The sequence below is a fragment of the Apis mellifera genome, linkage group LG6, assembly GCF_003254395.2.
Source record: "Apis mellifera strain DH4 linkage group LG6, Amel_HAv3.1, whole genome shotgun sequence".
Taxonomy (NCBI): Eukaryota; Metazoa; Arthropoda; class Insecta; order Hymenoptera; family Apidae; genus Apis; species Apis mellifera.
The window spans coordinates 7780740-7806099 of record NC_037643.1 but is presented as its reverse complement, the minus strand read 5'-3'; the positions used below and the strand labels follow the sequence as shown (position 1 = coordinate 7806099).

General features: G+C 32.5%; 1 protein-coding gene and 1 long non-coding RNA gene across 7 annotated transcripts; both read right to left on the bottom strand.

The window, feature by feature from the left end:
- Nucleotides 1-8387: 8387 nt before the first annotated feature.
- LOC724859 (myosin 9) lies at nucleotides 8388-20044 on the bottom strand. 6 transcript variants are annotated; one of them, XM_016912614.2, is made up of 14 exons: nucleotides 19840-20044; nucleotides 19428-19729; nucleotides 18708-19325; nucleotides 18330-18628; nucleotides 18001-18260; nucleotides 17608-17915; nucleotides 17157-17494; nucleotides 16977-17037; nucleotides 16609-16656; nucleotides 13566-14489; nucleotides 13387-13464; nucleotides 11080-13319; nucleotides 9962-10996; nucleotides 8388-9876 (listed from the first exon to the last, which is right to left on the bottom strand). In XM_016912614.2, exons 2-14 carry the CDS (start codon nucleotides 19718-19720, stop codon nucleotides 9779-9781), a joined length of 6600 nt encoding a protein of 2199 aa, XP_016768103.1. In that variant the 5' UTR covers nucleotides 19721-19729; nucleotides 19840-20044; the 3' UTR covers nucleotides 8388-9778. The 6 variants fall into 6 exon arrangements, with proteins under 6 accessions (XP_016768103.1, XP_016768101.1, XP_026296908.1 ...); XM_016912612.2 differs by lacking the exon at nucleotides 16609-16656 and adding an exon at nucleotides 15686-16012; XM_026441123.1 differs by having other exon boundaries at nucleotides 9989-10996; nucleotides 19840-20043.
- Nucleotides 20045-20446: 402 nt separating this feature from the next.
- Nucleotides 20447-22133, bottom strand: LOC107964581. Its single transcript, XR_001703331.2, has 2 exons — nucleotides 21529-22133; nucleotides 20447-20732 (listed from the first exon to the last, which is right to left on the bottom strand). It is a non-coding gene; the product is annotated as an uncharacterized LOC107964581 (long non-coding RNA).
- Between the last annotated feature and the right edge of the window lie 3227 nt (nucleotides 22134-25360).

Genomic DNA, 25360 nt, shown 5'->3' with positions numbered 1-25360 from the left:
GAAACAAGAGCAATAGATTACGATTCTTTGTGAAATACAATGACGTTGAATTACAAGAGTTAAAGAAAAGTCAATATTTCCAACGTTCATAGGATCAATCTCGCTTTGTACCTCGTTTCATACAATGACATGAAGAATGAATCCTGTTGGTCTTTATTATTCTTTCTCACTTCCCTTTAGCATTGTTCATCCATCACCAAAGTAAATATAAAAAGGATAACTAAATGATGGAAGATATATATATATATATATATATATATATATAGATTTTTACTGGATTTCAAAGTATTTTTATTATCTCTTCCATTTCTTTTATTTTTAAATGTCTGGTCTATTCCTTGACTCTGATTTCTACCTGACCTATTAAAGGGTTTTCTCGTCTCATAGCAATCTTACTTTTTTTTATTCCAGATTGTATTCTTTCTGTTCCTTTTGTTTCTTTTTTTTTTATATAATATTTAATTCACATATTTTCTCTTTCTTCCTCTCCTGCATTATCTCTCTTCTTTCTCCTATTTCTTATACTTCTTTTCTCTATCTCATCCTCTTTTATATTTTCTTTCTTTTATCTCTTCTTTCTCCAACGATTTCCAAGAATCTTATATGTATACAAAAGAATTCCACAATTACACAAATGTATTTGTAATAATAGCATTAATTTTAATAATTGTCTTATTATTTTAAAATAATAAGCGTTAAATAAAATGGAATATTTTTTCGGTAGAAAGACTGCACGTGTAATATCCGTGATAAGAAAATATTATAAATAAAATTGTAACAGCCTTTCCGCATCCTATACTTGATGCATATTCATATTTTGTACATTCAAATCACGTCGTTGCCATATTTCGTCGCTATCACCGAGCTTTGTGGAAACGAGCAAAACTATTATCCCACTTAAGTACTTAATCGGGAAACTTAAATGAAGATGTGCGAAGAAAACATTGGAGAACGAGGATTTCTCAAAATTAACTCGGGATAATTATTGGAAATTGATCGAACCACGTATCGCTCCATCCATATCGCGTTTACTTTTAAATTGCTCGTAACCACTTTTGAAACTTTGAAATTGAAATTTTTATCTCCCCTTCGAAGAGAGAGAGAGAGAGAGAGAGAGAGAAATAACACGAGGATCGTACGAAAAACAGTATCGTATAAGGTATAAGGTAGATACTTATTATTTACTGTCAGGTATGCTGTACATAATATTTCTTTTGCCTTACAAATATTATATAAAATTACAGTCGATCACGGAGAGTAACCTCGCACACAGTCACTCGCGTACGCATCATATGATATAACCACACGCAGACAGGCGACACGTACACGCGCACACATGCACACATAAACGCGAAACACCCTCTCTCTCTAGAGCTCGAGTAAACGTTATTACAGATTCGCCGGATGAACTCGCTTAAACCTTCCCTCCTAAATTCACGACAGACACGTATGCAAACGGTCGTAACTTGGGGAAACGCGCGCGTCACTCGCAATATTCCTCCTCGCGATCTCCCACACGCCCGACTATCCGGCCGTCTTCCTCGACTTTCGATCCAACCTCGACTCATATATCGTTGTTGCGGAAAAGGAAATCGCGTACAAGAAAATTCTTCGAAATGACGACCAAGTATCGATGATATATATATATATATATATATATATATATAATCGTTCAGTAAACGGTGTGAATTTTAATTTAGAATTACACGTAATGCGCGTTAAAGGGGATAATATCGTGATCTCTCTCTTTTCGTTTTTTACTTTTTTCCGTCTCGATTTCTCGCAGGCAAAATCCACTGAAAAATAAAAAAAAAACCTTCAAAGACGTTTAATTCGGCTCGTTAATCTTCGAATGCACGTCTGGCTTCGAAAAGGAAAGTTTTTAAAGAAGGAACGCAAAAAAAAAGAAAAGGAAAAAATCGAGTGGAAAATCCCATTTTCTGGTAAATCCCGACGGAGAAAAGAACAAGTGCCATCTATTCGGCAGACACGTAACAGAACCGTTCGTTCCCAGTGTATTCTGCGTGGGAGAGGCGAAACAAAAAGGCAGGAAGATAGGGGATAAAAGGGGGAAAAGGGAGCACGTTCGTTGTCCCTCGAAACGAGGACCATCCCGTTGTCGGGACGTAACTGTGGCGGAAAAACGAAGAGACTCGTATTTCGAGAATATACAAGACCATCAGAGGCTCGACTCTTATACGCGTTTTATTGCCAACTTCGATGACCGTGGAGAGGAAAGGAAAGGAAAAAAGAGGTAATATTAAAAAGGAAAAAAAAAAAAAGAAAAAGAAAAAACAAAATGTCGCGCATTACGCGTGTATCACCGCGCATCGTTTCTTTCATTTCGTTGCCAATATATCCCTAAGGCTACTCGTTTCACTTCGATACTCGCTAATCCCCATCTGATCAGGGCGTGAAAACGTGCGATCGAGCGTAAATCGAGAGATAGAAACCTCGTCTCTCCTCGAGAGAAAGAAAAAGAGAGAAGTCTCTTGGATGAATCTGTGAAGAATCGAATGAACGAAACGAATGGAAACCTGTGAGATCAAAGGGAAGAAGAGGCTCGCGCTCTCTTTGGATCCGCACGCGTGACCAGTGAAATCTGCATCGAATCCATCGAGATTCTGTCGTACTATCGGTCGATCTCCATGTTCCACGATGGTTGGAACGTTACAAGCGCGAGTTTTTCTCGGAAAATTGAAACTCGTTCCGCAGTTACTCTGTTCAGGGAGTTCACACATCGTGAGAGAAAGTTCGAGTCGTGAAAAGGAATGAACGTGATGGTTATATTGGTTACCTTGTACGAGACGCCACGTATTCACTCATTTCGTGGGTATACAACGCGAAATGCCTGTCGCAATGCATCTTGTCCGCTTTAACAAGGGTTCGAGTAGCTTTTCATTCGCGAATTTTCTTCCCCCCCACCCCGATATAATTATCGCCCCACGGTTGGGAATAGCGCGAAAACTCGTCGAATCCGACGTTTCTTTCGTTCGTTTCGACGCCACGCACGCACGCAACGCATCGCATCGCATCGCATCGCACAACCAGACAACGACAAACAGGCAGCCGAAAGATGAACACGCCAAAGAAGATTTGAGCGCAGCGGTACGGTTATACTACTAATATCGAGAGGGTATATAGAGCCGCGGTCGATCGGAGAACGATCGGGAGGAGAGAAACGAAAAACGAACGTGGGATGGAGGAAGAGCTGAGAGGAGTGTGGATGAGGGCGAGCGTGGCAGGTTTTCCTTTTCTCGTGGAAATTGATTCGAGAATATCGTTCTGTCGTTCCGCGGAAGCTCGTAAGTGGAAAAGAACGGAGATTAACAGGCTATATTTAAAACTCATGGCTACATGAAGAAAAGAAGTGGAAGCTACTAAGTTCAATGCTGTGAATTTCTCCGTTCTTTTCCATCCTTGCGTGTCTATTATTAGTTTTATACAGATATACATATATGTATATATATATATATATGTATGTATATTTATATATATATGTATGTATGTATGTATATTCGAAAAGCGCGCCATGTCGCGCCGGCGCATGCGCGCAACGACGCGCCGGTCGCGCTGTTTAAATCGAGCGACAAAAGAGTTAGCCGCCCAACAAGACTTTGTTTACGCACTCCTACGCGATTTCTGCACACACACACACTTCTACGTATTTATATATTTAATCATATATTTATATATGTATATTTATATCGTCCTTCGTGCGACACACCATCACGCCTGCTCCCTCTATCTCCGTTTCCACGTTTTTTATCACACGTATCACACGCTCACGCTTTTATTTATTATTATTATTTTTTTTTTGTTCGAAGAAAAAAATAACAGGTATGTATATCATATATGTATAAATACAATGAACGGGATGTCCAAACTCGTCGCGCAATGATAATCCATTCTCGAGGAAGGAAGAAGTTGTGAGTAAAGTGCGATCGTTTTATCGATCGACATTCACGTGACGGAGCGCAAGATCCGATTAAAAATCACCTCTCTTGGGAAGTTTGGGGTAAGCACGACGAATGTGGATACACCGATCGCGCGATCGTGATCTTTTAGACTTTTTTTTTTTTTTTTCTTTTTCTATTACGCCAGAAGACACAAACGGGAAGAGGCTTTTTGTCCCGATGCGTTTCGGTGTTATGTAATCGTTGAACATCGCATGAATCTGTTCCTTTGCCCCCATCCCCCCCATCCTCCACCCCAGATCGATACCAGACACCTCGAGTTTTCGGAGTTTCGAGCAGCACCCCCGTCGACTTTCCTCGAACGGTATCGAATCGAGACGATTGCTCACGTGCACGATGCTCGTGAAAACGAGAGAAAAAAAAAAAAAAAAAAAGAAAAGAAAAGGCCATGTCTGTACTGCACCCACTGCACGAGCGAAAGCACGTCCTTTCGTTGTCGACGTTCGTTCGCGTCAACGATCGCCGAGCAAAGATCGGTACGTGGATGAGGGGCAAAGGGTAGGCTTCCTCCGCGACAACGCGATACGTTGTCGGCTCTGTAACTGTAATAAGCGTATTTAGAAGAATTCTACGACAGAATTCGGCCGAAAGAACAAGGACGACGATTTCTCTCGTCGCAGTGGCGGCTTCATCGGGCGATCTTTCTTTTTCTTTTTCTTTTTTTCGTTTCGTTTCGAAGCAGAGATCCGTCTCGACGAGCAAAATCGACGCGAGTTTAGGTTCTGGTGGGTTAGGTAAGGTTGTTATCTGTTGTCAATCGATGGACGAGGCCGGTCTTCCAAGGTCTTTGAAACCGTGAATCGTCGTGAACCATGGAAGTTCACAAAATATAGAATGGAGTGTGACGAGAAGATCGTGGTCGGCATACGGCCGCGCGCGATCGAGCTAATCAGGAAATTTTTCGGGGCTGATATTGTCATGAAGAGTTCCGTTTCTTTCTTTTTTCTCGCGCCTATGTACAAACACGGATCGTGCGGCTCGCGATCGCGGCAGAGTAGAAGAAGAATCCCCGATGAAACGAATCTTATTCGTTCATCGACGCGACCGATTTGAAGATCGATCGCTCCGCAATATCTAGTCAATTGTGACTCGATTATGGATCGTGGACACGCGCGGTTAATAATTTCGACGACGCTCGAGAGAACACAGCTCGTTGGGAAAACGAAATTTCGTCGATTATTCTGCGCGAGATTGGCAACCGGGTCCCGAATAACCGGTGAAATTTTCGCTTTCGATTTATTTTCGGAGTCGTCGTCGAGAAAATAAATCAGAGTGCCACGATCCATATTGTCGTCGTATTCCTTCCAATCCTTGTCCCGCTTTCCCCCCTTCACGATCGAAGTGGATGATATTTTTTTTTTTGTGCGCTCGATACTCGCGCGAAGCACCTTTTTTTTCTTATTTTTTTTCTTTTTTTTTTTCTTTCTTTCTTTTTTTTTGCACAATAGAAGCGTAATGCGTTTGCGTTAAAACGATCGTCTACAGATTAACTTTAACGATTAAGTTCTTACTCACTTAACAGTGGTTAAAAAGACTAAACCCCCAGCTGAGCCACGGTGGGAAAAAATCTAACGTGATTTACAAGCTGTAGAACCGTGGCCTGGCGCCCCTCCCTAATGATAAATTTCTCGAAGGATAAAAAAAAAAACGTGCGCGTCTCTCTAAAAGGGAGGAGGGCGAAAGAGTCGGAAGAAGACTGATTCAACAACCGATCTCGATAAAAAGCGATAACAGACTAGGCGAAACGAAAATCAAACTTATTTTTTTAATCAACCCTCTTTTGAACAACAAACACTCGCTTTGCCCGAAGAAATCTTAACAGAACACTTTTCTAGATACTGAAATTAACAGTAACGTTTTCAGCATAAAGAACGTTTAACGCTAATCAACTTGTTCTTCTCTTATCATCGTCCGTATCTGTCTACACACCGTCCATTATCGATAAAAGGGGGGGAAAAAAAGAAAAAGAACGAATTTCACGAAGAAGAAGAAGAAGAAGAATTAAAAATGGAGAAATATAATGATCCGTATGATCCGTAATTAATCGATTTGATTAATATTTATCGAAGCTAATTAACAGGTATTGAGCTGATAAGCTTCTTAAAAGCTTGGCCAAGGTATTATCATTTAAGAAATAATTGAGGAAAATTGTCCTGGTACAAAGTAGCAGGTTGCTAGGAAACTCGAATCGATATTTGAGAAGAACGCTGGTAGAACAAATTCCAGTGTATAACGTGGAACTATAATGTGAAAGGATGATTAATACTGATTAAAGATAAAAGAACCTTTATCGGATTAATAACACGCGTGTGTTGTTTTTCCTCGATCGATAATGGACACGCACGTGCATTCGTGCAACACGTAATGCCTCTTTTCACGATAGTCAATGTCGATGATTCAAGAGCACGATGAACCAAGGAAACCTTGTCGCTTCGATCATATCGAGAAAAAATAATCATTCGACTCGATCGTCGTTTCGAACGAATCGTCATGACCAACATCGTAGAAGCCTCGAACTCGAGAAAATCGTATAACATTTTAACATTTAAAAAAAAAAAAAAAACACTACGATCCACGATAATCGCGTAATAGAACAAACAAACAATATGTCACAACGATCTTATTCTAATAAGTGTAAAAAAATCGATCAACCGTAAAACGAAGAAGAATTTTACGCGCATCTTACGATTTCGAAAAATCATCGAAGATGAGCGATTAGAAGAGGAGCATACCTAGATAAGATTTAATAAAACAATTGAGATTCTTGATCGATCATTTTTAAAACGTTTACGTAATCACGTAAATTTCGCGAGTCGATTGGGGAAGAAAAGGAGAAACGGATAAAAAGAAGAAATGGCGGTTATTTTTAAAGAAGTCGCGTGCCCTTTTTCCAAATTTTCCAACTTAATCCTAATAGTTACTTGGGTAAAAGTCACGCGTGGCCCGATAATTTAACAAGGAACGATTCGATTCGACCTGTTCGAATCGCTCGATTTACTTACACGCTGCTAAAAGATATCTCTTACACACAGGAATTGGAACATGTATGTGTACCATTATACGTGTATAAATATTCCCTTCCTTTTACAGAGAGATCCTCTCTCTCTCTATTCGTGGCCGATCGTTTGATTAGATTTAAAGCGCGCTAACGAAACGTTGGTGAAGTCGAGCGATTAAACGAGGAAAGAAAAAAATTTCGAATTAAAAGTGATCGAATACAAAGTATTATAAAATATTTTAAATTAAATATCTCACGAGAGGAAGATGATTTTAAACGATATTGATAGAGATTAAAAAAAAAAAAAAAAAAAAAACGAAGTATTAAATTTTTGAGGAAAAATCGTGACGCTTCGTCGTTGAATTAAAATTAAAATGATACAATAGGGTTTTTGATTAAATGCTTGAATAAAAAGCTTGAATAAATCAGAAATGTTCGAAATAGAAGTGACTTTTTTCTTTCTTTCTTTCTTTCTTTTTTTTTTCTTTCTTTCTTTCTTTCTTTCTTTTTTTTTTTCCACTTTTCGCGAAACGCGACCTCGAAATTTTTTTTTGTTCTACCGCTTCACTCGAACAACTTCCTGACTCTTTCAATTGTTTTAGTATTCGAGTCTGGCGCGAGGACGTACGAAAGAAAAACAGACCAACTATATATTACAGCGGTGTATTAAAAAATGGGGAGATGAGCATAAAGCGGAAATTAAAAAAAAAATTTAAAAAAAAAAATAAAAAAAAGTACGATAAGGAAATTAAAACGAAATCGTAATAAATCTCAAGTTAAAAAAAAAAAAAAAGAAAAAAAACCGTGTGTTGAGTTCGGTGTATACAAAAAAAATCTTCATATATACATAAGTACTCGTGTATACACAAGTTTTCCCCATGTGTATGTATGTATGTGTGTGTGTATACCTATATATTAATACATGTTCGCTCGAACTCGTTTATGTATATATGTATATATGTATATATATATATATAAAGTCTCTCTGTATGAAAAAGAAAAAAATAGCCTAAGTAAAAACTGATATGAAAGAAAATAATTGGAAGGCCCTGTGTATGTGTATATTTGCGTTCTACGTACTTACTTTATCGACAGAATATAGGCATGTGTAAATTCTACACGGCGAATATCGACAGTAGAAATATAATCTTGGTAACGACTCTCGTAAAGTTAACAATAATAACAAATTATTACGAGATATTCGATTATCGCATATATCGGGTGACTCGAGAAGTTTCAGCCGTATATTTATTTGAATATTATTACCTTTCGTTAATCAGCTACACAAGTTCTGGTAAAAGGCGAGCTTGACAGAGCTTCATTGCAACGTGTATAGCCAATTTTATATTCACGTATTATCAAAGAAAAAAACAGAATTATTGTTGTGACGAAAAATAATCAGGACTGCGACCTAAAAATAACATTCTTTAATAAGTAAAAAAATTTAATGACACTCATATACAATGCAAAGTAATATCAATGAATATTTTGATAAATAATTAAAACGGATTTACATTAACACGTTTTAAAATGCTAAAAATAAAAAGAAATTATAAAAAGGATTCGATGATCACGCTTTTTAACAGGATTCAAATCATCCATCATCCACGGTCAAAGTATCGATCCAAGCAACGGATATAAAAATCGGCAAGAACTTCTCGAAATAACCTAATAATATGTACAAGTTATAATTTGGTTTTTCACTTCTTTCCGAGTGATTCGATAACGCTATTGTATCGCGCGCGCGAGTATTCTATCTATAAAAAAAAAAAAAAAAAAGAAAAAAAAAAAGAAAAAAAAAAGTGAACGAAATATGCTTGGTAAAAACGAAACCTGACGAAGTGCCTTACTAATCCTCCTTTTCTCAAGTCTTCGATCAAGTACACTGCTCTTTTCACTTTTCAACGCCGTTTCATTCATCAATTCTGCTAATAAAAGAAGAAACGAATGAGAATCTTCGCTTCTGAACTTGGCGATTGTCAATCAAAAAAAAAAAAAAAAAAAAAGGAAAAAAAAACCAGCATAAACTTGCGCCTCTGTTAGGAAAAAAAGAAGTTACTATTGGTTCACACAACAACGCAACAGTCCATAAAATCTGTAAAAAGAATAGAGAACAAGAATGGATCGTTTTCAAACGAACCGATAAAACCTGGATAGAACGAGAATTTAAATGCGACTAAACATTCGTAACAATAACTGATAAACATTATTCAGTTTTCTTTCCCATTATAATAAGATAACTATGATCCTCCGTGTCAATCATAGAAAAAAAATGAAATACGAGATATATCGAAACAAGAGAAGATATTCTATCATAGAATATCTGTAAAATATAACTTTTTTTTTTTTTTTTTTAAATGGAGTTTTCTAAACATCTAATCTGATTGACAGTCTTCGATAAGAGGAATGCGTTCCAGAAGAAAAATAGCTTATAAAATGAATATTAAATACACTTCTCGTGAAGTTGTATTTTCGCGTAATTTTGTTGTAATCGTTTTTTTTTTTTTTTTTTTTTTAGAAATCTCTGAAAGCTTTGCGACAGAGTGAAAAATAATATATATATATATATGCGTGTGTGTTCATATATATACGTTTGATCGAATTATCAGCTTAATTTCGCGTGGAACAAATTACTAGACCTACCTAATATCGTGTTTCTACTTATTTAAATTACTAGCGGCTTGCCGATGAGACCAGAAGTAAGACTCGTCGATTCGCTGCCATCAGTCAACGCTTCACAGCGCGTGTCATGTTGCTACATTTAACGATTATCATTCCTTGTGGTAACGTTTACCGTGGATGGTCATACCATTACCATGTCTTCATCGACACTGATGATCGTCGGAAATGCATTGTCCGTAGAACTTTGCCTCTGGATAGGTTTCTTTCTTACGAGTCCATCTATTGATAAAATAAAGAAAGAAAAAAAAATATAACGAAATATACATTAACTACGAGACAAAATTAAACATATAAATAAAATAACCTTGAACGCTTAAGCATAAAAATTTACCGGCGGAAGATGGAAGAAGATCATCAAGAGATCCATCATCCAACTCCGTAGCAGATAGAAGTAGGTCGTCATCCGAAGAAGCTCTCGTTAGGCTGGGAAGAGTTGAAGTTAGTAGGGCCTTTTCCTTTTGGATTTCTTGTATATGATCGACGAGAAGCGCCTCTTCTTCGTCCCCTCGATCTCTGTCGCGATCTGCGGTAGCTCCTCTAGCGGTTACGATTGGAGTTGCCGTGTTCAATTCTTCTGGACTGAAGATTTTGGAAGATCGTAAACTGGATAAACGATGTGTAGCTGTGTGACAAGCGGATTCGAGCGTATTTATGTCGGCCAAAGTTGCCCGTACGACCCTCAATTTTTCTTGCACGATCGTTTCGACGCAACATGTTTGCCTGCCAACATCTTGCAACGAATCTTGCGCAGGCAGCGTTCTGTTCGTTCTCAGTATACACGGTGCGAAGACTATTGCCAGAGCCGACGGAGACATTCGATTGTCGACCTCGTGAAGTGCCACTCTGGCTAAATGTACGATCAATCGTTCCATTAGATCGAAATTCGGCTTTGGTAGCTTTTTCAAAATGGCGAATAGGGTGCTAATTCGATCCCGCGGGTCCGTCAAATTCGCAGCGTGCAGAAAATCATCGTAATACTCAAAAGTGAGCAAAGGTTCGGGCATATCGCGAAAGAAACTTTTCAATACTGCTGCAAGCACGTGTACTTGATAATTCTCGAAATCCACCCCTTCGAGATCACCTTCGTCCATCTTCAATTTCAATTCTTTCACTTTAGAACTGACGCCGCTTTTTCGATATATACCTTCCGTGTAAAGACCATGCATCTCTATAGTAGTGATTAGCCGATCTACCACTATCGGTACCTTACCGTCACCACAATCTAATTTATATAACGGTACGCCAAATACCTTGTGTGAATTCATTTCGTGTAAAGCTTCTTTTCCACATTCCGCCGATGCTTTCATATAACATTTTTTGTGGCACGTTAACTTACAATCTGAATACAAAAAAAAAATATATATATATGTATGAATAATAAGTATTAAAAGAAAATAAGAAATTAAGAAAAAATGTACTTACTCTGACAGACGAGTCCTCGTTCAATAGGCCACATAAAGAATGACGTACACACTTCACAGGCTGTAGGTATATTTATAATAGTTAATTGGAACATATGATTACCATGTCGCGTTGGTTCCTCGTGTTTCCGTTTCTTTTCCTTCTTACGCTTGCTTTTACTCTGTTTCTCCGGTGCTTCCGTTTTGACTAGCGTCATAAATTCGTTCATAAATCCTCTAAACGCGTTAACTCCCATCGTCACGGGAAAATCTTCACTGGTATTCTCTTGTTTGCAGACCGTTTCCATTACGTGTAAAAAGTTCGCTATTAGATCAGTGTATTTGATATTACCCTCGACGCCCTGCTGAATAGCAACGCTGTAAGTAATCACAAGATCGTCCTTAAATTTACGTAAAGCCTGTTTGAATACGCGATCAACCTCGCTGGGTTTTCTGCCTTCTTCTTGGCCTTCCATTATGTATATCTTTTTGGTAATGAAATCCTGCATAAGTGCCAATTCCTTTGCATCGGATATAATTTTATCGGTACTATCCGAGAACACCGATGTACCGGTTAAACTGAATTTCGATGCCACTACTTGTTTCGAAGCGTCGTAGGGTGTTCTTGGTGGTTTCCTATTTTTCCGTCTGTTTGGAGTATTCGCTAATATACAGGGCATTTTAAGTACTCCGCCATTCTGAATACATTTCACGTGATACAATTGTTTACAGTCGATACATTTGTACCCTTGCGTAACAAACGCATCCATTTTTTCGTGACAGCAAACGCATACATCGTCTTTGGCAAATCTTGCTACTTTCCTAAAACAATGGCCGGCTAATGTAAAAAGATTGCCTTTCCATTCTAAAAGATCCATCCCAGGTGCAAGTTTTAAATCATTGGGACTGGTATCAGTTCCAGGTTTTTCTTCGCTAAGTCCTGATATTTTAGTTGCCGGATCCGAATTTCTTCTTCTCAACTCTAACGTTGTTATAGCATTGGATCTTAAACGTTTACCTGGTTGTTGCGTTTTCGATGTTCCTTCATTTTTGTTGATAGGCCAATCCGCCACCGATCTCGAAGGTGTTTCATGCGGGCTATCTTTTCGAGTTCGCACATTTGTTGATTTATGTAGATCACTCTCCTTAATCGTACCCAGAAATTTTGCTTCTCCGCTATTCGTTTCCGATACGCTCTCGCCCATGGATCGACATTGAACTTCTCGAGTAGGTCGATTCCGTCTAGCGCTTCTGACAGGCACATCAGGCTCGCATTTTTCCTTCGATCTCAAATTTTTCTCCTTGGAGGAAGTCCCTTTCAACAAAGGACTTTTTAAAACATTTTCATCGGCATCTAATTTCATAGATGTATCTCCTTCCGAATTTTGTCTTCTTAAGTAACTAAAATCTTTAATTTCTTTACTATGAACATAAGCGTGATCGCGTCTAATTGGTGAAGCTGGAATATTTTCTATTCGCTCGCTCGATACACTATTATCACTTAATCGACGCTGTTCTCGAGTTGACGAAGATTCTATGTGAACAAAACGATCGCTATCCAATTTCACATTATAATTTGCTGCTTCGTTTGGCTTTTCTTGCGTTTGTTCGAATAAGTTATCTGCTAAACTTTTGTATTGGGATACATTTGGAGAACGCGTTAACGTTGATTTTTGTGGGCCAGACATTAAATATTCGCTATAATTAATGGACGAAAAGTCCGGTCTTCGACGCCAGACATCAGAATTTGGACTATGTGTTAAGCTTACGTTAGATTGATGATATGAAACTTCTCGTGGACTTGAAAATGATGGAGTGGTGTTAAAGATAGGTGGGGCACTTTGCACAGTACTTGGAATTTCTGTATCAGTCTCTCCATCGCTATATCCTGTCGACGAACTGTCTGCTCGTTTATTAACAGACGGTAATCGGCTTAAAGCATTTACTAAATTTGTGTTTGTTGCAATTATTGAAGATTGATCACTACGTTTCGTTCTAGTGCTTGGTATCGGTTTACTGTAAGAATTGTCTTGAGACTCGGAACTATTAACGCTCATTTGAGATTCATAACTCCTTAAACTAGTCAAACTTTCTAAACTGCTTTTACGCTCATTAAATTCATCCGAAGGAAAAGAATCCGTATTTCTTAAGATTGTGTTAGGTTCGTGTAATATTCTTGTATTTGGTGTATTTGGTGTAACTTTACGCTTCGAATATGACATACTTGTGTCAATTGGATTATCTCGTAGCACGTTTTCCATTCTACAATTAACATATATATTGTTATATAATCAATGACTTTAATATGAAAGAACAAATATTTAATTACCTTGCTGATGTAAAACGATTTTGAGATTCCGTCTTACGAACCGTATTAAATTCTAACATTCCATGATCCATGAGTGACCTGTAGTAGAGAGAAACATTAATAATATATTTCTAATTATTTATATTTTTAATTATTATAATATATTACGATCTTTTAATATCGTCTCAGCAATTACTTACTCTTCGCTATTCCTGAGCTTAGAATACACTTTGTTGTTATCATGTACAAGTTCTCCTTGATTTTGAATATCTTTATATTCTCTAATTTCATCAATAGGCAATTTTTTTCGTTTCTTTAATTCTGCAAAAGCTTTTCTTGCTCTGTTACCTCGAACATGGGCTTGAAAAGTAATTACACACGATTTCAGTTTTTTATACCAGCTATGTTGTTTATATGCTCTCCAAGTAGATTGAATATGAATGGAAGCCTCGACTCTAGCTCGTAGAGATTGCGCGTATCTTTGAGCCATAATCATTCTCCAAAATGACTGTATTTGCACAACTGCATTTTTCAATCTAAGGAATTTTCTTCTTTCCAAACAAGCACGAAACCATTTTTGTATAGTTGTAATACTTGTAATAATTTGTTGATGTAATTCGATATCTAATTTAATTTTTTCTGATTCCCGAAGGAATACTTTAGTTGTTCCAAGTTGATAATTATCTCTATTTAAATTTAATGTCAATAAAAAATCTCTAACATCAGACTGAGAACTTAACAAACCCTTAGGTAATAACATTCTATATAATTGAATAAATTCTTCATAAGTTAATCTAACATTAAATCCAGCTTGTCTTATTCTGACTGTTTCTAACATTCCTGTATATCTTAATTGTCGTTGCACCGTTTCCTCGTCAAATTCATTTGGTACTTTATTAGCATTGCTTTTAATACATCTAATGAAGAAAGGATTTGCTTGATTTAAAGTATCCATAAGACTATGCAGACTTTGTTGAAATTGTGCTGATACTGTCATAGGTTGTTTTCTTGCTTTTCCAGGTCCTGTACCATAACTTTGCGTTCTTCCAGCAAGTGTTTTTACAGTTTGTAGATTTTTTAAACCCTTCTTACCACGTTCTCTTGGTCGAAATGATTTATTTTTCCTGTAAAAGTTTTAAATTTCAATTTTTTAATATTAATAAATTTAAAAAAAAATCCTTTTCCTATTTTTTTTAAACTTCTTAATAAAATAAAACAACATATAAATCATTATGTCTAAATTTCAATAAAGAAAACTTTATGTCATTTATAATTACTTATTAATTAATCAAATATTATTTTAAATAAAAAGTAAACACATAGAAAAACAGGAAAAGGAAAATTTATGAATTCTATAATGACACATATGACATTGCAAAAAGTAATAATTAATTATTACAAACGTACTATGAAATATAAATAGCAAACATTTAGCAGAATATCATTAGAATTTACATAACTAGATTATAATAACAAATATAATAAAGCATATTATATATAAAATTAATTATATATAGAAATAGTATATTTACAGATTTAGAAATTTTTAATAATATACAAGAAATATAATCTGATTACTATACTAAATAAATGCATAATTATCAGTGTTAATGATAAGCAATTTGCATTCTTCATGAACTAAAAATTTTTTAAGTTAAAATTTGTATTAATATATAAATTTACATTTTGTGCAAAAATTTACGATTTACTAAATTCATAAAATCGTGCAAGTTATTTGTGAGAAATTAATAAGAAAAAATATTTTTAAAATTAACAGTTTAATAATATTAAAGAATTTTTTGAATTGAATATGTATGTTGCATTAAGCAACATGTGATAAATTAGTCCATTTTTAACTTAAAGATTTTTAAATTAATAAACAAATATAAATTCTATGTATACAGTATTATATTCTATTTCTAATTCTATAAATTAATGGACTAATTTAAATATTAATTCAAAAAATAAAAGCTATTATTATGAAATTAACATGCATTAATTGTAACTAAGATTATGAATAAATAAATTAAACGTGATGACTAAAGACGTCTGGGGATAATGATCGTGAATATTATGATATATAAAATGATTTTAATGATTTCTAAAAGATATATGATAACTCCATAAAATAATGAATACTTGTAGAAAGCTATATAACTGCATGGGAAGACCATTAATGTCCTATTGAAATGCTATTACCTATGCAAGGAAATCCTTCACCCAGAATTACTATAGAGCACACACTACCTTTATTGTAGAGCAGTGAGATTTTATAGCTTAAATTACAATGTTATGGAATATTAAATAGCTGTTTACATACATGACTATTTGATTAGCGCGTTCCATGACATTTGCTTCGTCTTTTGGAAGCACCCTCTCTAGCGGACTATGAGTATCTCGCCTGAGTTTATTATTACTATGAGGGTGGTCTTCCCTGCCTCTTATTAAATAACCCTTCATCGTGGTTACATTTGATGAGTGTTGCGTTTGATTAATGTTTCGAAATTGTGGCCACGACAATCGGTTGTTGTTTACATTATCGTTGTTTTCGAGTTGTATAGAAGATAATGTGGTAGTGGGTATAGTTGATGGTATACAGACACTGCGCTGCTTCTGATAGCTTGGTGGACGATTATGTTTGTGCGAACTGAAAAAGTCTCTCATGCTTAGTTTTTCTTTTTTGGTAGTTTTATGTAACTAAATAGTATTTAAACCATTTGATATCAACATACAATTTAAATTTTTAACTTTGGTTAAAAGATCATAAATTTTAAAGAAAAAATGATTTTTCTGAAAATCTATTTCATGAATGATTTGAATGAAACAATGCGAATTTTAATGATTGATATGAATTGTATAAATAAAAAATTATCATTGAATTATTAATCATGCTTAAGAATAGCAAGAAAATTAATATATTTTAAATAACAGGATGTGACTATATTGCAGAAGTTATGAAAATTGCACTCTAATTACACTTAATACAAAAAGTGCATACAAAAAACTCTAAACAATATTTCTTATAAACAAGATTGGAAAAAGTTATATGGATTTACAAATTATTTATAATTTATTTCTAGCTATTGTTACAAATTCAATAAAATTTAAATTTCAAATGTAAAATTTAATATGATTTAAAGATAAAAATAAATGATAAGCATTGTAAATCCATAAGACATTTTTGCATAAAAAAATATAATATTTGCCAAAATGACACATACAGTGGATCAAAAGACCACTTACGCGATTCGGTTAATAGTTAGATTGACGGTCGACAACGTCACAAGATGGCTACAGGGACAAAAGACATGTGGCCAATGTAAATATAATTAACGTTTGCTTCAATTATAAACACATAGGAATCTCTTCAGCTTGATGCAAATATTATTTACGCACAACGTAGATTTATACTTTGTAGGGTGATATAATATGCAGATAAAACATATTCAAAAAACAAGCGCAATAACATTGCCATTTGTTTATCACGATCATTATTATATAACTAATAAATATTGCTCTATATTATGAGTATACAAGCACTCAAATATTTTTGAGTCACCCTTTACAAAAGTAAAAATGATATACAATTTAAACAAAAAAATTGTGTATACCTTATCAAATTCTCGTTCGGTGTCCTATACCTATTCTGTATAGACGTTTTTGTACCATCAGCTAAAATAAAAAAATATTTTCGTGTTATTATTATAAAAAAATTATAAATAAATTATAAGAGAAGAGAATGATAATAAAAAAAAAAGAAATATATAAATAAAAAAATAAAAATATTGTACCTCGACCATGTCTATGAGCTCGACCTGCTTCTTGAAAAGCAAAATGAGCACGAAAAAATGCTCGAAGTATCGCCCACCTAAATACAGCAACCGGATCTGCACCCACTAATTCTCGAACAAAAGCAAGAGAAGAATTTTTCAATACCCCAACAACACCATCAGGTCGCATTAAATCCAGATTTTTTTCTCTCATATTAGCAGCTTGATACTTAACAGCTCCTGCATAATGCCGTACAACAAAAGCTGCTTCGCGTCGTTGTGGCGCTTCATAAAATAGATTGTCTTTATGCACTGAATTAAATTTTTGTAGCAGTGTCTCATTCGTTGCACCCGGAAAGCTGTCAAAAATATTTTTAATTTAATAAAACTTGAATATTTGTTAAAAAAAAAAAAAAAGAAAGAAAAAGAAAAAATAAAATAAAATAAAATAAAATAAATACAAAATACTAACTTGCATTGATCGTCTAAGAGACAAAGAAGACCATTCGGTTTTCCTTCTATTAAATTTAAACAACCTGAATTATCACTGTATCCTATATCTGTCCATCTAATCCCCTGTTTTCTGTACTCTCGTTGTTCATATTGAAAAACATGCTGATTGAAATAGTGTTGTAATTGTTCGTTTGCATAATTTATACATAATTGCTCAAAGCTATTGCACATTTTAAAATCCTCAAAACCAAAAATATCTAGTACACCTATGCTATTACCTTGATGATCTCTAAGGGTATCTTTTTTAGAAAGCAAAGCATGATTCACCTATTAAAAACAAAATGTTACTTTTTATAATATATTTATAATATTTATTATTAATAAAATTATTATTAATAAAATGATATTTTACCTGAAGTACAATCCAATCAAATAAAGCTCCATACAGACATTTAGCCATAGCATCTCTTGCTGCAATTGCTTCTGGAAGTCTATAGTTAATGACTAATGTTTCTCCTGAAGCTCTTGCACGTTTGGCAGTAAGTGCAGCCAAAAGAGTTTCTTGTTTTACTCTAAGTAATTCAGATATCAATGCAACCACTTCAGGATTTTTAACTCCTACAGCTTCGTCGTGATGATGATAAGATTTTTTAGGCTGAAATTCCACATTACCTGTAATAATGAGATATGTTTAGTTAATGAGACAAAACTAAAATAAATTGATCACAAATTATTAATTACCAAGTAAAAGAACAGCTGATAGAACTGCAAACAATCGTCTCTGCTTTTCTGGAGTAAATCCCACCATTTCCATAGATTGTTTCAGTCTTGAGAATTCATGTCGTTCATCAACATTTTCTAATCCATAACAACCACTTTTATTTAAATAATTATAACGATCACAACTTTCTAAATGCAGAAGTTGCTTTTCTTGTTCGCTTGCTCCAGCCAAAAGATAATAAAATACATGATAATTTCTTTCATTTCTGCCTTGAGAAACTATTCTTGATTTTTCCAAAAGATACTTTTGTACAACCGCACTAAAAATAATTTTAATAATATAAATAAATATAAAAATATGCGATAATTTTCACAATTATATATCTATAAAAATCCTACCCATGCACCATTCCATTTTCTTTATAATTCACTTGGATAAACTTGCCAAAACGACTACTATTATTATTATGTGCAGTTTTTGCATTTCCAAATGCTTCCAGTACTGGACCAGCACTGAGTATTGTCTGTTCAACACCACTACCATGAGAACCTTTTTGACTTAATGCTGTCAAATGATGTAATAAAAAATTTGTTGATTCTGTTTTACCAGATCCACTTTCACCACTAATAACAATACACTGATTTCTTTTTTCTTTAAGCATACAATGATAAGCTGCATCAGCTATGGCAAATATATGCGGAGGTATATCTGGCCCCAATCTTCTATTTTGATAGAGTTTTACATATTTTGGATTGTAAATAGGATAAAATTTAAATGGATTCAATGCAATTAATATACTGCCCACATATGTATATATGTTTCCAGCTAAAAACCTAGCCCGAAGGTTGTCTAATAGAGTTTGTTCATTAAGATCTGGAAGTTGACATAGATCTGGATACTCTTTATCTCGTGGTTGATATAGGAATCTATTAAAATAGTCCTTGAGAAGCTGTGGATCCATGGGAAACCTACTATCTGACCATAAATAATCTGGTTGTTTTTTCCTCAAGTAAAACCTAAAAATAAAATTTTAGAATTCTTTTTAATCTTATAATTTATTTATATTTTAAAATAATTTATTTTTTTAAAGTAAATTTTTGATATTTAAAATTTTTTACCTATAATATTCTTGTTGTGCTGCATTTTTGGGCCATAATAACATAAGTGCTACTGGACACTCAGATGGCCCAAGTCTTCTTTCTTTACATTCTTGCCCAACAGAGTTTCCTACTACTTCTGCTAATTCATAAGCATTAGAAACAGATGCATCAACTAATCCGAGTCTTTCTATAATACACTCCACTATTTCAGCTGATGAAGTTTGTTTTGTAGCTTTAATTGAAAGTGCTTCATATTCTGGGCTCCACTCACCCACAAATACTTGCACTACTCCAGAACCACAACTGTCCATTTTTTAACCCTATATAATAAAATAAAATATTTAATTTTAAAATAATTTCTATATATATATATATATATATATATATATATATATATATATAAATTTCATTCATATGAATATTCATATACCTTGTTTTATATAGGGTTAACAAATTTGTCCTCTATCATCCAGACAAAACTTCAAATGTATTGTTTCTTCTTCTTCTTTCTGTTTTTGTATTATGTACAACCACTGATGCAAACGTTTAAAATAACTTTTATACATTTTGTTTAAAAATAATCACTATAACAGCACTCACTGATTTTATGATTTATTTACAGATACAGTTTACATTAATTTCAATTTGTCAAATGCACTCAAAATTATTCAATATTTATAAACTAAAAAACCTTATTTATATACATATATATCATGTCAAATTTTAATCATGAATTAGTTCAAAAAAATAAAAATTTGAGAATTATTTATTTTTCATCTCAATATATGATATAAGAAAATAATTAAAGTAGTTCTAAACTTTTCTTGAAGTTTTCATTTAAATATATCATTTTATTTGATAGGACCATAGAATATTCTGACTATAGATTAATATATTCTTTTTTCTTTTTGTATAATAAAATAGAGTCATTAAATTTTATTGTTTTCTTTCTGTTTTAAATTTATACATTCAGTCAATTTTATAGATTTTTGTTTTGTTCTTTAGTAATTAAAGAGTATTTTGAATTTATAGGATAATGTGTTTAACTCAGATATCATTTATTTAACACTGAATGTCCAACAAAACCTTTCTGACAGCCATTATATTTTATCATAAGATTCACTATATAGTTGAAAAGAGTATAGGTGTGCTATTGTTGGCAGGCAGTAACTCAGTATCTCCACTGAGACAATAATCCAAGGTTTTCAATGTTTTGTAAACATCCTCGTACCATTTGAGTATTTTAATACACTTATTGCAGAAGATTACAGATATATTTGCATTTGTATTATAAAACTTTTGTGCGTTATGGAAGTATCTTATCTGAAAAAAAAACATGTATGACACATAAATATTTTTAATTAACTGTTTAATGCACATTGTATAAACAATGTCATTGTTGCATTGCTCAATTATATAAATTCATTTGATTCATGTAATCATTTAATTGTTATATTCTTAATGTAAGATTAATAATACTTTATTATCTTTTTAAATTTAAATATATATACACATAAGTATTTTATCAGATAAATTCACGTCAAATTTACAAAAAATTATGGATTCTAGCTAATAATTCTAACCTTAAAATAAAAAAATGAAATCAATACATCTTTTTATTGTTTTAAAATTTTATTTACTTTTTTTTACTTTTTTTCTGTGAATTTATATTAGTCGAATTTAAAAATATCTCTCTAAATTTTCTTCGTCATTGCCGGTAATTTTTCAATTAAACAATACAGGATTCATCTCAACATCAAAAAGAAACAATGTATAATATAATTTTAAATAATCTCGAGTGAACAGTAATCGTAACACATCGATCATTCGTTGGATACACAAAGGATTGCGAAAAACGACATACGTTCCCGAGATACCGATTGCCTCGGACCTGACGGCTGACATTCGCAAGAAAACCGTCTTCCGATGCCGATTGGCGGGTCATGGACCATACCACCAATCAGCAACGATCTGTGAGTGTGAACGTCAACAGAGTAAACCGGGCTTAAAGTCATCAAGAATTTCTTGTTCAGGCATGACACTTACTAGTTGTTACATATCATCGTCAAAGAATGTAATGAAAACATACAAGCCTACTCAAATAAACTATTTTTGTTACCTCCGTTACTGATAACAAGATGCTCAGTGTGACACATTCTTATAAATTATCAAAACTCTCGCGCGCGCATTCTTGGACATGCTTCCAAAAACTTGAAATTTTACTGTAAATGCACTGCCGTCTGTTCACAACTTTCAGTTTTCTTCCGTCTTGCTCATACATTCAAAATATATTCTCTTTCTTCATACACAGTTACCAAAACGTATTATCGAGAGAACGATATGTACAGCTGTGGTTCTCGCGTACTCGATATACACTGTTCTTCTGTTTTCTGTTCGCACTTGGAGAATACACGTACAATACGGGCGGATTGACACTTCAGTAAACAAGATCTACTGTCACCGATACTTTTGCGTTAGTTCAGTCGTCGTCGATTCTACTGGAAATTACACTAATACTCGTGCTTAATCGTGTTCTTAGATTGATAATACCGATGACACGAATCATGAGCGCTTGCCCAGTTTATCGTCCTTCGTCTCCTCTCGGGATCCTGCGTCCCAATACGTCCACCATTTCGATTTTTCCGATCACATGGTACGCAGCGTCGATTTTGATTGGCTTATTCTATGTGACCACGTGACTGATTGCTAAAGTACAAACTTCCATTGAGAGAAAAGTGCTTTTGGAGCTATCTGTTGATCATTTCGTGAAACATTTCACACACACACACACATATATATATATATATATATATATATATATATATATAAAATATTTCATATATTTAACAAAAAAATTTCAGCAAAAAATTAAAATAATATTTTCAATATTTAAAATATAAAGCATAAAATTATATAACTAATTTCAGAAAATTTAAATAATACATAATAAAAAATGAAATAAAAGTTTTTAGAAATTAATATTTGTTGAAATAAAATATAAATGAACATATAAATGAAATATATATATTTTTAATATATTTATATTTTATTTAATAAATTATAATACAGATGAAACACAAGAAAAATGTGACATAAAATGCTTTTTTCGTGAAAGAAAAAAATTCAGAAATCACCTGATCCTTACTATTTTTGTATCACATGCGATATTATCGATTCAATATAGAAAATACTTGCAGCATTAATAGTGATTAGAATTAGAACTAATTTTTAAAAAATTATAAATAAGATATATCATAAACATGTTATTTCAATTTTTTATAAAACATTATATAAATTTTTATTTTAGAAAATAAAAAAGTCTATATTTTTCGACTTAATCTTCGAAACAACAGATATAATAAAAATCCACTCTTATATTTACTCTATAATTAATTTGTCTATAATATTAGTTTTATCTGCACTCAAAAGATGGCGTTGAAAGTCAATTTTATCGTGTTATTTGCTATTCTTGTATATTTGTATTTATATTTATCTATAGTGCTCAAAAGATGGCACTAGTTACACCATTTTTGATCAATCTCTATCGTTTCTCACCGGTTTTTTTCTTTATCTGTACTTCTTCTGTGAAATTATACGTTCTAAATACAGTTATGATGTGATTATATTTATTTTATAATTCTTTTTTGCTTAATTTATTAATTAAAAATTTTAATAAGATCTATTCAACTTAATTTTCCCGTAAGTATCTATATTTTGTATTTTTTTCACATATTGCAGAAAGAATATACATGTATTTTATTAAATTCAATCAAAAGTTTTTTGCAAGTATCTCTGAAATTAAGGTTAACATTATTATATGTAAAGAAAAAAATTATTTAAAATTTTAATTTTTAGTATATTTAAAAATCATCGAAATCAATACAGATATGTGTTTTCGACAATTTTTTTCTTGCAAAGATTATGTATTTATATTTTGATTTAAATTATAAAAAAGCTCTTATATAAAAAGAAAGAATGGAAAAATAGAAAAGAAAAGAAAACAAGAAAAGAACTTTTGTAATGAATTTTATAATAAAATCAAGTTTTTGTCAATAGTTTATCAAAGATTCTTTCGTATTTGCATTCGTCTCATTCTCACTTTTTTTAAATTTATTCTTTCAATTTTTTCTTTCAATTAATCGTTTCAAATATTCTTAGTACGTATCATATATCTAAAATTTTCAATAAAAAATTAATTTCATAATGAATATTAGATAAAATTATTATCATTTGTTCCGAAATATATTTATACGAAGATATTGAAAATGTTTTTAGTAAGATTAGACAACTTATTGTATGTGAACAAATGAATATTAAATCGTGACAATGCAAAAAAAATTAATCTTTGTCATATTTATCAAATATATGAAATTAGAATATGAAATATTATGAAACGATCAATCGATGAAAATTTTAAATTTGTTAATAGTTTATGCAGTACATTATATTACGCCATTTTTACATTAGTTTCTGTTTAACCTCCATGTCATATTCATTTTAAAAAAAACTTCGAATAATTTGTATATTTAAAAAAAAAATTATTAAATAAATGTAATTTCACTAATGCTATATAAATGAAATATTATTTTATTATAATCATAATTATTTTTTACCACAAAAATTATCATAATGATACATGGTGTAGTATTTGAACTAACATAAACTATGACATCAGTCTACGAAATATGCAATTTTGAATTTTGCTAATGGAACTGATTTTCTAACTACAGTTTCTCAGTTGTATTATACATTTCCTTTCTTTTATATTATGCAATGTATGTGTGTATTTCGTTATTGTTACAAAGTTATCTCGTTATTTCGCACCATCGTGTCATCATACATAATATATATGTGTATGTACAGAATATGGTGCACCATTATCAGTTATTCGTGTATTTGTGTTGAATTTTCCATATTTTTAAATTTACCAGGATAAGTTTAAAAATAGTTATGTGTAATTAATGCATAAAGTTTCCTTGATGTACGAATGCCAATAGTAAAAAGAACTAATTTATAGGTAATAAATTATTAATAAAAAATATAACAAATATATATTTATTACAAAAATATTTCATTTTTTTGAATTTAAGTAATCGTTCATATCTTTTTTAAAATATTATTTTGTTTAGACAATTAAAATTTGCACAATAAATCATTAAAAATGTGATTTTTTAAAATATTTTTAAGCGTGTAAAAATAATTGCTTGATAACTTTTATTGCTTAAAATAACAAAGATATTTTGTATAGTAATAAATCTTCATTGTTTTGAGGGTAATTCAATGTCGATCAATGATGGATAGACGTCATAGTGACTGGTTCTCTCATTGCGATAGATATCTAGGAATATAGTAATGGAATGTAATACATATACAATTAATGGATGATGTGTAACATAGAATTTCGGTATTGGCGTTCTCTTCGTGTCTACATTAACGAAACTAACTGCCTCACTAATCAATACAATTGCAACCACTAGCACATTTTGCATTCTTTAATAGATTAATTTATATATTATAAATCAAATATTAACAATAAATAATATTTAGTTAATAATACTAATAAATGCTATGTATATGAATAATAACATTAAAATTTATGTTGTAGTGAAAATGAATGACATAAGATTAACAATCAACTATTATTACTACTACTAAATTATAAAAAATACAAGGTAAGATGTATAAAATATATATAATAAATAAATTAGTGAAAATATAAAAAATTTGAAATTATATATGTTAATTTAAATATTTCTAATAATTTAAACGTTTATTCTAATTATTCTTTTTTTTAGAAAATTGAAATAAAAGTGAAATAAAATATAAAATGTTTTAAATTCAATGCTTATAAAATATATATTGAAGAAAAAGAGAAAATTCATCGAAGCCAGTACTGAGAACCTTAAGATCGTTAAACTCAATATCGAAGGCTTCGTACTCAATACGTAGGG

Coding starts and splice junctions, on each gene's coding strand:
- LOC724859 (XM_016912612.2), bottom strand. CDS start 19,720: ATGGACAGTTGTGGTTCTGGAGTAGTGCAAGTATTTGTGGGTGAGTGG. Junction 18,629..18,707: donor GAAAATGGAATGGTGCATGG/GTAGGATTTTTA, acceptor AATTATTTTTAG/TGCGGTTGTACAAAAGTATC. Junction 17,916..18,000: donor TTGATTGGATTGTACTTCAG/GTAAAATATCAT, acceptor TGTTTTTAATAG/GTGAATCATGCTTTGCTTTC.